We start from the raw sequence: 12649 nt of genomic DNA on the forward strand, positions 1-12649 counted from the left end.
CAACTTCTGCCAGTGGAAGGCTTGCAATTAGTTTCAACGTTTCCAGATTTAAAAGAGCATGAATAAGTTATAATTCCAGTAAAGAATCAAAGTGCCCAGTAATGTTTTATGAAGATTAAAAAAAAGAGGTTAGATTATTTTTGATCGGTCAGTACTTATGAAATGACAGTACTCATCAGAATGACACCCTGAGTGACCTCTCTTCATGACCAGCTTACCACCTGCTGCAGCAAGCCTACTTCATTGACTTCAAGGGTCATAGCTACAATGAAGTCCATGGCGCTATGACAATTTAAACAAGATAAGGATCATATTATTGGGTGACAGGCAAAGAATGAAAACAAGATTTGGGGGAACAGAACATATTTCTACTTACCTGTATGAAATATCAGGATGTATGGGACATGAGACATCTCTTATTATTGGAAACTTTCTCTAACCCATGAAGAGGAGGTCACATTCCAATAAGTAAGAGTAACCTTACAACAATTTACACCTGCCGAGGATCTGCCACAATCTGTAAAGCTAAGCACGTGTGTAAGATTTTGAAGTACTGGGTCCCCTGCCATGCAATTCTTGGCTTATAGAGATGGTGTTTATGTGACTTTCCCACCACTGAGTTCTGTGTAATTTACTGAATGAATAGTATGTTCTACAATGCAATTTATTTAAAAACATTTATTTTAGGCAAAATTAAACAGACAATTGAGATTACATAGAAATACAATTTTGAACCAGATCACTAAACATTTTCATTAAAAATGCACTGTTGCATTGATTTAAGTATTTTTGTACTGATCAATCAGTTTATATAATATTTAATCATGCCATCTGCAGAGTCAATTGCCATAAAAATCAGTAAAGAAAAAGGTTTCTTAAAATGTGCAAATATCTTAGTATTGTGTTACCATTGATCGTAAATGGCCACTAAATATATGCTTATTACATAAAGCTTTTTAAAGTACAATAAAAATACAAATTCTATTTGTTAAAAAAAGCCATGGATATGGCTACTAAACATCCTCATTATACAAATTCCAAAATACTATAAGACAAACAAAATTATAAAGACTTTTGCTTATGAAACATATACTAATCTATTTGTTAGTGATTATATGTGTGTGTGTGTGTGTGTGTGTGTGTGTGTGTGTGTGTGTGTGTGTGTGTGTGTGAGAGAGAATGTTGAGCAAAAAATAAGAGAGGAAGACTTAAATAAAGTTGAACATTAAGATACCAGTTCAGCAAGTTACTTAAGCACATGCCTAACTTCAAGCAAATGAGTATCCTCCATTGATGCTAATGGGACTACCCTTATCCTTAACATTACATATGTGCTTAAGTACTTTGCTGAATCAGGGCCTAAGCATATATGCTTAAATGTAATATTGCATAAATGCATTTTTTTCTGTTTAAACCTTAAGACAATAAGCTCAAAAACATGAGACATAATGTACCAAAAAAAGTAAGTCTTTTTTGGGGAAAAAAAGACCCCAACCAACCCTACTAAAAATCCCCTAAAAGTTCTTTTTCTACTTATGTGTGTTGTTAATGGAGAGGGGGGTGTTAATGAGGGTTTTATGGATGGGGAATATCCTTAACATAAAATTTGGACATGGTACACAATGAACAAAATCATGGCAAAGTATAAACATTAAGGAACAAGTTCATGGCTGGATGCAAACATTCACTTGCTGTTTATGTTAAAGGTTAGTGAAAAGTATGCATAAACAAGTCAACAATATACAAACACCCAGCAGCAATATTTTGTGTGTGTGATTATTCATCACAATGCAAGATATTTTTAATATCTAGCTCTGTTATGTGACCTATTTATGGGTATTTAAGGTTTCATTATTAGTTTGCACTGAGTTGCTGCTGTAAGCTGTAGAGCTGCAGTGTGACATTTAGCAGTAACACTACAGTGTTTCTCCACGTTTGAGCGCCCCACCCCTGCAAACACGTTAGCATGCGAGTACCTTTACACACGAGTAGTCCCAGTGAATGCAGTGGGGTTACTACATGTTCTTTAGCATGAAGGTCTTAGTTTTCAGAACATTAAATATAGCTGTCATGTAATGAATTCCAAATTACAAACATCATACAATATGTGCAACTAGCTTAGCTGTAAAACATCAAACCAGAAATGCATAGCATTAAGTTTGTCCATTTTACAAAACAATGGTCACATGTATACTAGCCCTCCCTAGTGCACTTATCAAACATTAGCTAGCATATTGACAATTAATCCGATAGATTTACTTTTTAAAATGTGAATTAAAGGCCTAAAATATTACAGATGCAATGGGCTAACAATAACATTATTCATATAGTATAGTGATTGTGTACAGTTAACTGGAATAAATTACATGGCATCCAGATTTATCTGTTATGTACATACTAATTTTCAGTATGTTTTACTTCCTTAATTGGTACTTAAATTTTTTATTGTACAATAATCATCCTATTGACCTGAAATTAAATAGTGGCTTGAGACGATTAATTTTAAAATGTCACCACTCAAATATTATGCAAAAATTATATTGCCTTCTAACAGAAAGAGGTATCTATGAGTTCATTAAAGAACTTTCCCAGCTTAAAGTGAATACTCATTAGGTATTGCAAATGTCTGTCCAAGTATGACAGCGAGAAATACAACAGTGTAATTTAATTCATATTTCATATACAAGTGTGACTTTTTACATTTGTACAGGGGACCTAAGTTGGTGTTTTACAGAAGCAAACTTCACAAGAGTTAACATGTTTAAAAATATAATTTTTGGCACATGAATAACATCTATAATACTTGTTCTGAATTAAAAATAAAGGATTGTATATGAATTTCAAATTTCTGGTCTTGGCATCAGCACCTGCTGTCTAGTGGGTCCAGACAAAATACTGTGCCTTCAAGAGTTAGTCCCATTTTGAACCCCTCCTGTAAAAAAAAAAACCAGACATAGTTAATAAAAAGGAAGTCTTTTTCCACAGATCTAAACCCCGATCCTGAATGCACGCTTATCTTTAGGCATATAAGTAGTCCTCGTAGGCTCCAGTGGCACCATTCATATGAGTCAAGTTAAGCAATTTTGCAAGAAGAGGTCCCAAGGATGCAAGATTTTAGTGCCAGAAAGTCAGAGTCTTTTGGCTTTGTGCAAAAATCCAAAATTGAATTTAAAATGAATATCACATAGTGAATCTTGCACATTTAAAAAAATTGTTCATATTCCAAGGCTAAGTTTTAATAAGTTCCTTTTAATCAGGACAGGTGCAGAAGAAAAAAATGTATCACAAATACACAAATGTCTGAAAATACTACATGAAACAGAGTGCAAATACACAATATGCACCTAAAAGACAAAATGAATAATATCAAGTGGTAAAAGAATGAAAGAATGGTTTGTAGATATACTAATGTGAAAAACTTCTGAAGATTTAATGGCATATAATGGCATTTTTAGTATTTTGCATGTGTTTACTAAACTGATACAATTTTTCAAAAAATTCACCATGTGAATCCTTACTAATATTGCTATATTTCTCCAGGGATGGTAAATCCACAATATATTAAACTCCTTATTACAATTTTTAATAGGGATATTACTGGGAGATTACCACTTTCCGTTACTGCAACTTCCAGGAGTGTGTAGCTAAATTAGCTGCCTCATATCTTGAATTGAATCTAAGAAATGTCAACTTCCTTGTTGGAAAACAAAACAAAAATACCCTGAACACTTCAGGACGCTGGTGAAGCACTGGAAAATATTCTGTCTCAAGGAACTTACTCAAGGCAACTACCTACCTCCACATGGTCACCAACACTACAGGCTGGAGATGTATGGGGAGGTGGAGACCTCCCTAGCTCAAAAGAAATAGGGATATAACAGCCCCTTTTCTCCATTTAACAGAGAGGCTGCAAATCGTCCTAGATCATATATGGATCACACAACGGTAAAGACAGCTTCTTATGCCACCTCCTTCACTGTTTACTCATACAATTTGGCCCTACATTCTTATATTCCATAGCTTATATAGAGGAAACCTTAGTATATAAAAAGTCTAAGCTAATATATATGGGACAGTTATAACAATTAAAACAGTGTCAGTGTACGAGAATGAATAAAATATTCAAGATGTTACACCCGTGTATCTAAGTTTGTGGCAACAACTATATCGTTATCACATTGTTTTTGAGAAACAGCATATGATCATACCACTAGGTTGTAGCAAAATGCATACACACAAGCAGTCAGCATTAAAGTTACAAAAGCAACTGTGGGGAAGGATAGCTCATTGGTTTGAGCATTGGCCTGCTAAACCCAGGGTTGTGAGGTCAATCCTTGAGGGGGCCACTTAGGGATCTGGGGCAAAAATCTGTCTGGGGATTGGTCCTGCTTTGAGCAGGGGTTTGGACTAGATGACCTCCTGAGGTCTCTTCTAATCCTGATAGTCTATGAACCTTAACGTTATTGTTTCCTGACTTCTCAGTGTGGAACCCTGGAACTCTAACATTCTCTTTCACCTGGTTCCGTTACCTTTAACAAACACTATGCAGCTAAATCACCCGTGCAAGTGCTGCACAACCTACCTTCACTCAAAGCATTGCTAAAACGTGCAAAAAATCATACCCGATCCACAGTTCATGTTCAAGGTATACATTTTAAAGGCACATCATTTGGTCAAATCAAAATCAATGATTGCTATTAGAACACTCAAAGATGAGTCTCAAGACTATTATCTATTTTCATGTCAAATTTCAGCTTTCTCCTTTTGTTTCCATGGTATAGGTGTTTAAAACAAATTAAAGGCCAGATTCTGCCACTTTTCAATTGAGAAAGACTTTACACCATCCGTAATCCCATTTACTCTAGTGGGACTACTTGTGATGTAAGATACTACTCAGTGTAAGTAAGGGCAGGAATCGGACACAAACCTTTTTGTTTTTATGATGGAGAAAGTGTTCTTCTTGTCTTTCCTCACTCTCCTCATCCTTAAAAAATGCTGAACTACTTTGGCTTGAACTTTAAAAGAAACATCACTTTTGTGCTGAGACTAAGCCTGGAAAATTTCATTCTGATAAGTGAAAATACTGCAGTTATGAGCAATTGGAAGAAAGGTAGGGGGCCCTATGAAAAGGCCAAGATAATTTTAATTACAGTAGCTCCTGCTGTAATGCTCATTTCAGTTTTTTCCTGAAAGTAGGATGTACTTAGGAAATGTTGCTGATGCAGTATGAAGTAAACGGTATGTGTTTTTATAAGGCATAGATATAAACTTAAACTCCAAAGAGATAGTCTCCTGTTTCTGTACACTTGTAACTCTCATTAGGTTGCCATGAATAAATAACATGCATGTGTTGTATATCAAAAAGATACCTTTTAAAGATAAAAGGCAAATCACAGATTCAGCTAGCCTCGTCTCATGAAAAAATTCAAGTCACATGCTAGAATTTAAAGTGTCAAAATATTTAATAATTCCACTTGGGATTATTAATGGCTGGAAAATAATATTAAGAGAAATAAAATAAACTTCAAGGGGTTTAATTATAATGTGGTCTGAGATTTTCCAGGAAGAAGATATTTCAAACAGCAGTTTCATACCAAGATCACATTACAGGCCAGAATCACTATTATGGTCCAGCAAGACTAAGCAGTTGTAGACCTGGTTGAACCAGCCTGGGTACATGATTGTGTTGCATTGCCTAGGTGGCATAAAGCAGCCAGAACATGTTGGTGAATTTGCCCCATTTTTTATGAATTTTACTAAAGCTGGCAACACAGAATGAAAGCACAAAAGCCTTAAACACAGAAGAATTGTTCTAAGCAAACAATACATTCAGTTAGAGGCTGTGACGTTATATGATTAAAATATGACCATGTAGATCATTGTTGCTACCACTGTTATACAATTGCAACAACTCTTGTATAAAATGTGTCACGTAAGGCGTCTATGAAAAAGTTATGGTTTGCTGAATATTATTATCTTATCTGTATGGCTGTATCATGTTTGTATCTGAAGTTATGAATATTAACTATGTACCTGTATTTCAAATGTTTGCTCCTGTGGTAACACCCACAAGGTAGTTAGTAAGCACATCACGAAGGGACTATTCAAGTTGAATGCCCCATCAAAGAACACTTAACTCACAATGGACCATGGAAGATGTCTATCCACACCTGAGCGACTTTCATGTAAACAGTCTAAAGAGAGTGTAGGTAATGGCCTCTGCCATGACTAAGCCCATGTGACCTGCCCATGTGAGTCCAAACTCTGTCTTGTTACCTGTGATTTTCCACAAACTAGAACAATGGATTTCCGTCCACATGGCAGAAGCTATAAAAGGCCCTGAAAACATTCCCATTTGGCCTCTTTCCTGCTCAAACCTCTGGACTATGAACTTATACTAATGGGAGCATTCTAACCAAGGGACGGAGGTCCTTCCAATGATTTGGGAGCAACCAGAGACTTAACCAGTTAACAGTTTATTCCATCACTGCTACAAGCCTGATCCAAGAACCTTGCAATTATTGTATATATTTGATTCTTTTAACCAATTTTAACTCTCACATTTCTTTCTTCCTTTTTATAAACAAACCTTTAGATATTAGATACTAAAGGATTAGCAACAGTGTGATTTTTGGGTAAGATCTGAGTTATATATTGACCTGGGTATGTGGCTGGTTGTTTGGGATCAGAAGAACTCTTTGGTTGATGATCATCATTAAGTCTAGTGTTGGAATCCCTAAGGAGACTGCTTTTTTGACTTCTTGTTAGACAGTGTGGTGAAACAGAAGTATATTTTGTTGCTGGTCTGGTATGTCTTATCGGAGAATAACCACCAGTTTTGGGGTGTGTCTGCTCTATTTTTCAGCAGTTTGTCCTGAATTTGGTATTCTCAGTTGTGACCCACAGAGGCATGGTGACAGAGGCCAAATACAAACCTGGTGTAAGTGGGCACCTCTTAGCTAAATGCAATGGATGGAGCTGTGCCCACTTACACAGAGGCTAATGCCCTGACCTTGCCCACATTACCAGTGTTGGTACAACACATACTCCTCATGACTTCAAGGGGAGCACTCTGATGAGTAAGGACTACTTACAAAAGTAAAGCTTACAGAATCAAGCCCTAAATTTGCTCTGCTAACTTTTAAAACCTGCAGTTAAATATGTATGAAACCTTTACTGAGCTCTTAAAACATACGAAGAACTGATTCATTCCTGATGTTGCAAGGGGAAAATCTGCATGCCCTCCGGTGCTCATTGGTGCAGGTGCACCAGCAGAGGGACTACAGGGATTCATCTGGCACGGAGGTCAGCTTTAAACTCCAGCTAGGGGCATGACAGAAATAGTACCTGAGGAGATACACTGAAATCTGTGTATTTGCAGGGTGTCCTGTCCTTGTCACTTCACACTGTGAGCAATGGAGCACAGCACAGGGGAGTAGTGCTTTCAGGTGCCTCATGCCAGTGTGCTCCTTCCTCTAGGTGGCATTCCACCACTGGAGGCTGCAGTGGGGAAAGAATGAGCCAGGCCCTCCATTTTTTAAAAGCACTTTGGGGAGGTTTCGGAGAATCTGCTGACATTGCAGGAGCCTCCTCCTTTCAAGCTTTGTTTTTGGGCTCTCAACTCTTATAGCTATTCAGAAACAGAGCAGCTGTTTTCACTTATTCCTGTCTTTTTAGTCCCAACAAAATGGTGTTTTGTTACTTATCACCTGTTGTGTGCAGTATGTTTTGCCTTTTACATATCTCTAGCCTATTTCCTGCCTGACACATTGATTTTTGTTTGTTTTGTTTTTGACTGTCTCCTTTGTCTGTCCTTCTGTGACCTGCTCTACCCTTTCCATCACAAAGTTTAGGCCTCCAGTCCTTTTTAAACTTTCTCCAATATTCTAAATTTACAAAGCAAACAAAAATAGTTCAATGTTCATGTGTCTGTAATATGAATGGCAAAGATAATAGAATAAATTACACAGTCGAAGTTTGATCCATTCAAAGAATTCATGTACCATATTATCAGAGGGGTAGCCATGTTAGTCTGGATCTGTAAAAGCAGCAAAGAATCCTGTGGCACCTTATAGACTAACAGACGTTTTGCAGCATGAGCTTTCGTGGGTGAAAGCTCATGCTGCAACTTTTATCTTGCATCCGAAGAAGTGGGTATTCACCCACGAAAGCTCATGCTGCAAAACGTCTGTTAGTCTATAAGGTGGCACAGGATTCTTTGTTGCATGTACCATATTGTATCAGAGTTTTATTAATATGCCTTTTGTCCTTTATGATTGTAATTAGCAAACTTCAGGACTAACAGAAACTGCTGGTTTAGCTGCCAGATACTTAACTTATACCATACATAAAACCCAGCTTTCTTGAATAAGAAGGATTTCCAAAAAGGGCAAGATAAAATAATATTATAATTCAGGAACGACAGTGTTAACATGAGTTGACTTAAAATCATCAGACTCACTAGATTATCATAATGGCCCTTTCTGGCTTTGGAATCTATGAAAGACACAGGAAGTAACTGTCCTGCTCCATTCAGCATTGGAGAGGCCTCAGAGTACTGTGTCCAATTCTGGGCACCACACTTTAGGAAAGATGTGGACAAATCGGAAGGAGCAGCAAAAAATGCAACAGGATTAGAAAACCTGACCTATAAACAAAGGTTAAAAAGACTGGGCATGTTTAGTCTTGGAAAAAGAAAACTGAGGGGCATCTGATAACAGTCTTCCAGTATGTTAAGGGCTGTTATAAAGAAGATGGTGCTCAATTGCTCTCCATGGCCACTGAAGGTAGGATAAGAAGTAATGGGTTTAATCTCAGCAAGGGGGATATATTTGGAAAATCTTTCTAATTACAAGTGTCAGTTAAACTCTGAAATAGGCTTCCACAGGAGGCTGTGGAATCTCCACCAGTGGAGATTTTTAAGAACAGGTTGAAACAACACTTGTCAGGGATGGTAAGGTTTACTTGGTCCTGACTCTGCCCAGGGGGTTGGACTAAATGACCTTTCAAGGTCCCTTCCAGCCCTACATTTCTATGATTCTTACATAGGTTTCTGTAAACAGTAGTCTTTATCAAGAATGCACCATTTGGAAGATATGTTTAGATAGGACTGTTAACCCTTATCAAAAGCATTCTTACTATCAAATCCTTCTCTCCTTACTATGGCCAAACTCCCATTGAAAGCATGTAGTAAAACTGAGTAAGGACATTAGGACTTGACCTAAAATCTGGTTGACAATGGCACAAAGAAAAGTATTTGAATGGCATAAAACTTCAATCCGCTTATTTCCTGACTTAAATGAACTACAAGTTTGGGATGATGACATATTATCACATATTATCACCTTTATCAGATTGTTTTCAAATTGTTCATTTTGATATATTTGGGCAAAAGTATGTGGGTAGAGTCAATGTTTTTCTAGAAGTAACAAGATGTTGATATCAATGAAAAAAGGAAAATCTAATTTTCCCCTTTATTTAAAATGCAAAAAATATTATTTGCATGAACTAAAAATGTGCTTATGTCTGTCTAGTTTAAAGCATCTTCCCCACACAAATATTGATTATTAGCTTTATGTATTAACATATTTTTATAACTATTTTACATTTTTTAAAGTTTACAGCAGATTTGTAAAGAAAATACATTCCTTCCTCCTTAAATCACATCCTGCCTGCTTTATTCACATGAGTAATCCCGTCAGCGTCAATGAAACTAATTCATTAACGTGAACAGGATTTGATCCACTGTCACATAAATGTCAAACAGCCCATGGATTGCTTGAAATCTCCACCATTTTACTTTTGAAGAAGAGGATCCCTCAGTGTATCAAAAATTTAGACTGGCATTTTTCAGCTTCTTTCAAGAGTTCTCTTGTCTCAAAAGTGGGCTGAATTTAACCTGACAACTCTTTGTATGGTGTTTAAACATATTTTTTGTTGGGTTTATTTCTGTAATCTGCAAATCCAATCTGTCAAGCACAGCACTAGCCTCTGGAAGTTTCCATGGGCATATCATGCTCTTGAATGCAGTCTTAGATACAAAAACAATGTTTTTCTTTTTTAAACCTACTTATAAATTTGGCCCACAGCTTTTTAAAGTTCTATAGTTCACACTGGTTTGGCTATGATATTTCTTCTATCTAAGCTTCATGGGGGAAGAGGGGGAAACAACAGGTACCCCCCTAGCTTGCTAACTCCTGTTATCCTCTGTAGAGTCTAGGAGAAGGGGTGGTAACAGTGCTGTGAAGTCAGATGAACTCCCTTTTGCAAGGAAAGGGGATGATCTGGGTGACGAGAGTGCCCTTTGTGTGCGTCTGTGGAGGTGAGATGATTTATAAAGCCATGGGCTACTTTTACTTTTTATTTAATAATTTCTCTTATCTGTAGCTCTCACAGTTAACTGAGAACAATCAAGGCTTTGTGCAGGCTTTCAGGCACACAATTCATATGCACAGGTTTTAAAAAATTATATGGGTTAAGGTGCTGTATATTTATTATGAAACCCAGATTGCAGTGTGTATATCTCCCTTCACCTTTCACTCCCAAAGACCAACACTTTCAGCTGTCATAATAATGATGTCAGTTGAATTGCCAGAGCTGGAGAAAAATGGATGAGCATTTATGCTTTGTTTCATTATTTTTGAAAAGCAGGATTATTTTAGAAGTCAGAATATTCTTTTAAAAATAATGATATTAAATACGTTATGGGCAGTCAATAATAGATATTTTCATAATATTTGTTGTACATAAAATAGCATTTAATATCTGTAATACACAACAATTTTTCATTTAAAGGGAACCACGTACAAGGACAACACATTTAAATATATTATTTGTATCGTTATATATATGTACTTTAGCTTCTGCAGACAGGCAGGATTTTTTACTGAAGATGCTGCTGTCCCAATAAAACAGCATGTTCTCCATGACTTTAAAATTTCAGGAAGAAATTACTAAGTGCAAGCAGTAATTTTACCATTAACCCTTGAAAGCACTCCCCATTGGGTCTGAAATAGCTCAAACCTGTTGAACTGCAGGGCACCCAACCATGTCCATCTTCAGTCTTTGGGGAAGGATGGGTACATTGAAGGCTGGGATCTGTGGTTGTGATCATGGTAAGAAACTCCCCTTATTAAGCAAACTGCATATTCTGCACCACCTTAGATTTCCAAGTTGATTTAATGAGAGGTCCCAGTTACAACACATTTCAGTGGCGCAATCTGAAGTGATGAAAGCATGAATCACAATAGCAATGTCCGTATCCAAAGAAATGGTTGCAATTTCTAGGAAACAGAGAAAGGAAAAAGCACTGTCCTGGCTAGGGTGGCCATATGACTGTTAAACAGCAGAAGAGGATCAAACAGGACCACCAGATTGTGAACTTTAGTAACAAAAGATGGATAAACACACTCAGTTAAAGGACAGCATATTTTCCAGTCACTTCCTTCATCCAATCACCATCATTTCAATCTTGTTCAGACTCAGTTTCAGTCAGCTAACCATCATCCATTCCCCAATAGCTAGTACACATTGGAGAAGTCATTCAGGAGCCCTGCCACAGTCAGATGAAACAGAAACAGAGATGAGGGCAAAAACATAATGAAAACACTGTAGCTCATGGCCCCTTGATTATGGCTCTTAAGGGCCAATTATACATACAAAAGGCAGGGAGAGAGGGCATCTTACAGAACTCCATGTGACAGATCCTTGATGCAGAAAAGTAATTGCCCCAAACAAGGGGCGGCTCTATTTTTTTTTGCCGCCCCAAGCACGGCAGTCAGGCAGCCTTCGGCGGCGTTTCTGCAGGAGGTCTGCCAGTCACGCAGATTCGGTGGCAGTTCTGAGGGTTATCTGTCGGTCCCATGCCTTTGGCGTACCCGCCGCTGAATTGCCGCCGAAACTGTGGGACCAGCGGACCTCCCGCAGAAACACCGCTGAAGGCTCCCTGACTGCTGCCCTCACGATGACCGGCAGGCCACCGCCTACCCCCGGCTTGCTGCCCCAGGCATGCGCTTGCTGCGCTGGTGCCTGGAGCCACCCCTGGCCCCAAACTACCTTCTCTAAGAGGGTGTCTCTAAGAGGTAAAAAAACAGGGCTGGTCTTCACTAGAAAGTTAGATCCAGCTGTGTCGCTCAAGGGTATGAAAAACTGACACCCCTGAGTGATGCAGTTCAGCTGACCTAAGTCCCAAAGAAGCTAATGCTAGATTGATGAAAGAATTCTCTCAGGAGGTGGATTTACTACAGTGATGGTAGGGGTTCTCCTGCCGCTGTAGTAAGTGTCTACACTGAAATGCTACAAACGTGCAGCTACAGTGCTGCAGCTCTACTGCTGTAGCGTTTTAAGTGTAGACATAGCTTAAGCCACTGAAAGGCCGTTGCCTTTCGGAGCAGATCAACATCATCTCACAACAACTGGTATTGCACACAGTGGCCAGATTTACCAATATGAGTACAGACACCTGATCTACAACGTTGAGAGCAGAGGATAAGTTACCAAACCAACTAGGGCAGTGTTGGTGACATACTCAGGCCTGTATCCCTTTGGAAAGCTGAGGAATCTAGATACTTGACCAGCTCTAGCGAGGACACACACTAGTGATTCCAATAGTTTTTCAGTCATTCAATGGCCAGCACTGCTGAGATGTAGC

The 12649-nt window shown here is 38.1% G+C and overlaps 1 protein-coding gene across 3 annotated transcripts in view; it reads right to left on the reverse strand.

Moving 5' to 3' along the window:
- Positions 1–695: 695 nt before the first annotated feature.
- Positions 696–12649, reverse strand: part of GULP1 (GULP PTB domain containing engulfment adaptor 1) — a 271318-nt gene continuing 259364 nt past the window's right edge. Inside the window, exon 13 of one of the 3 annotated variants that reach the window (XM_039494778.1) lies at positions 696–2932. In XM_039494778.1, coding sequence (XP_039350712.1) covers positions 2861–2932 — 72 coding nt within the window. In that variant the 3' untranslated portion in view covers positions 696–2860. The remainder of the gene's footprint in view (positions 2933–12649) is intronic. The other 2 variants (XM_039494774.1, XM_039494772.1) reach the window with 2 other exon arrangements.

This window comes from Mauremys reevesii, linkage group 11, assembly GCF_016161935.1.
Source record: "Mauremys reevesii isolate NIE-2019 linkage group 11, ASM1616193v1, whole genome shotgun sequence".
Lineage (NCBI taxonomy): Eukaryota > Metazoa > Chordata > Testudines > Geoemydidae > Mauremys > Mauremys reevesii.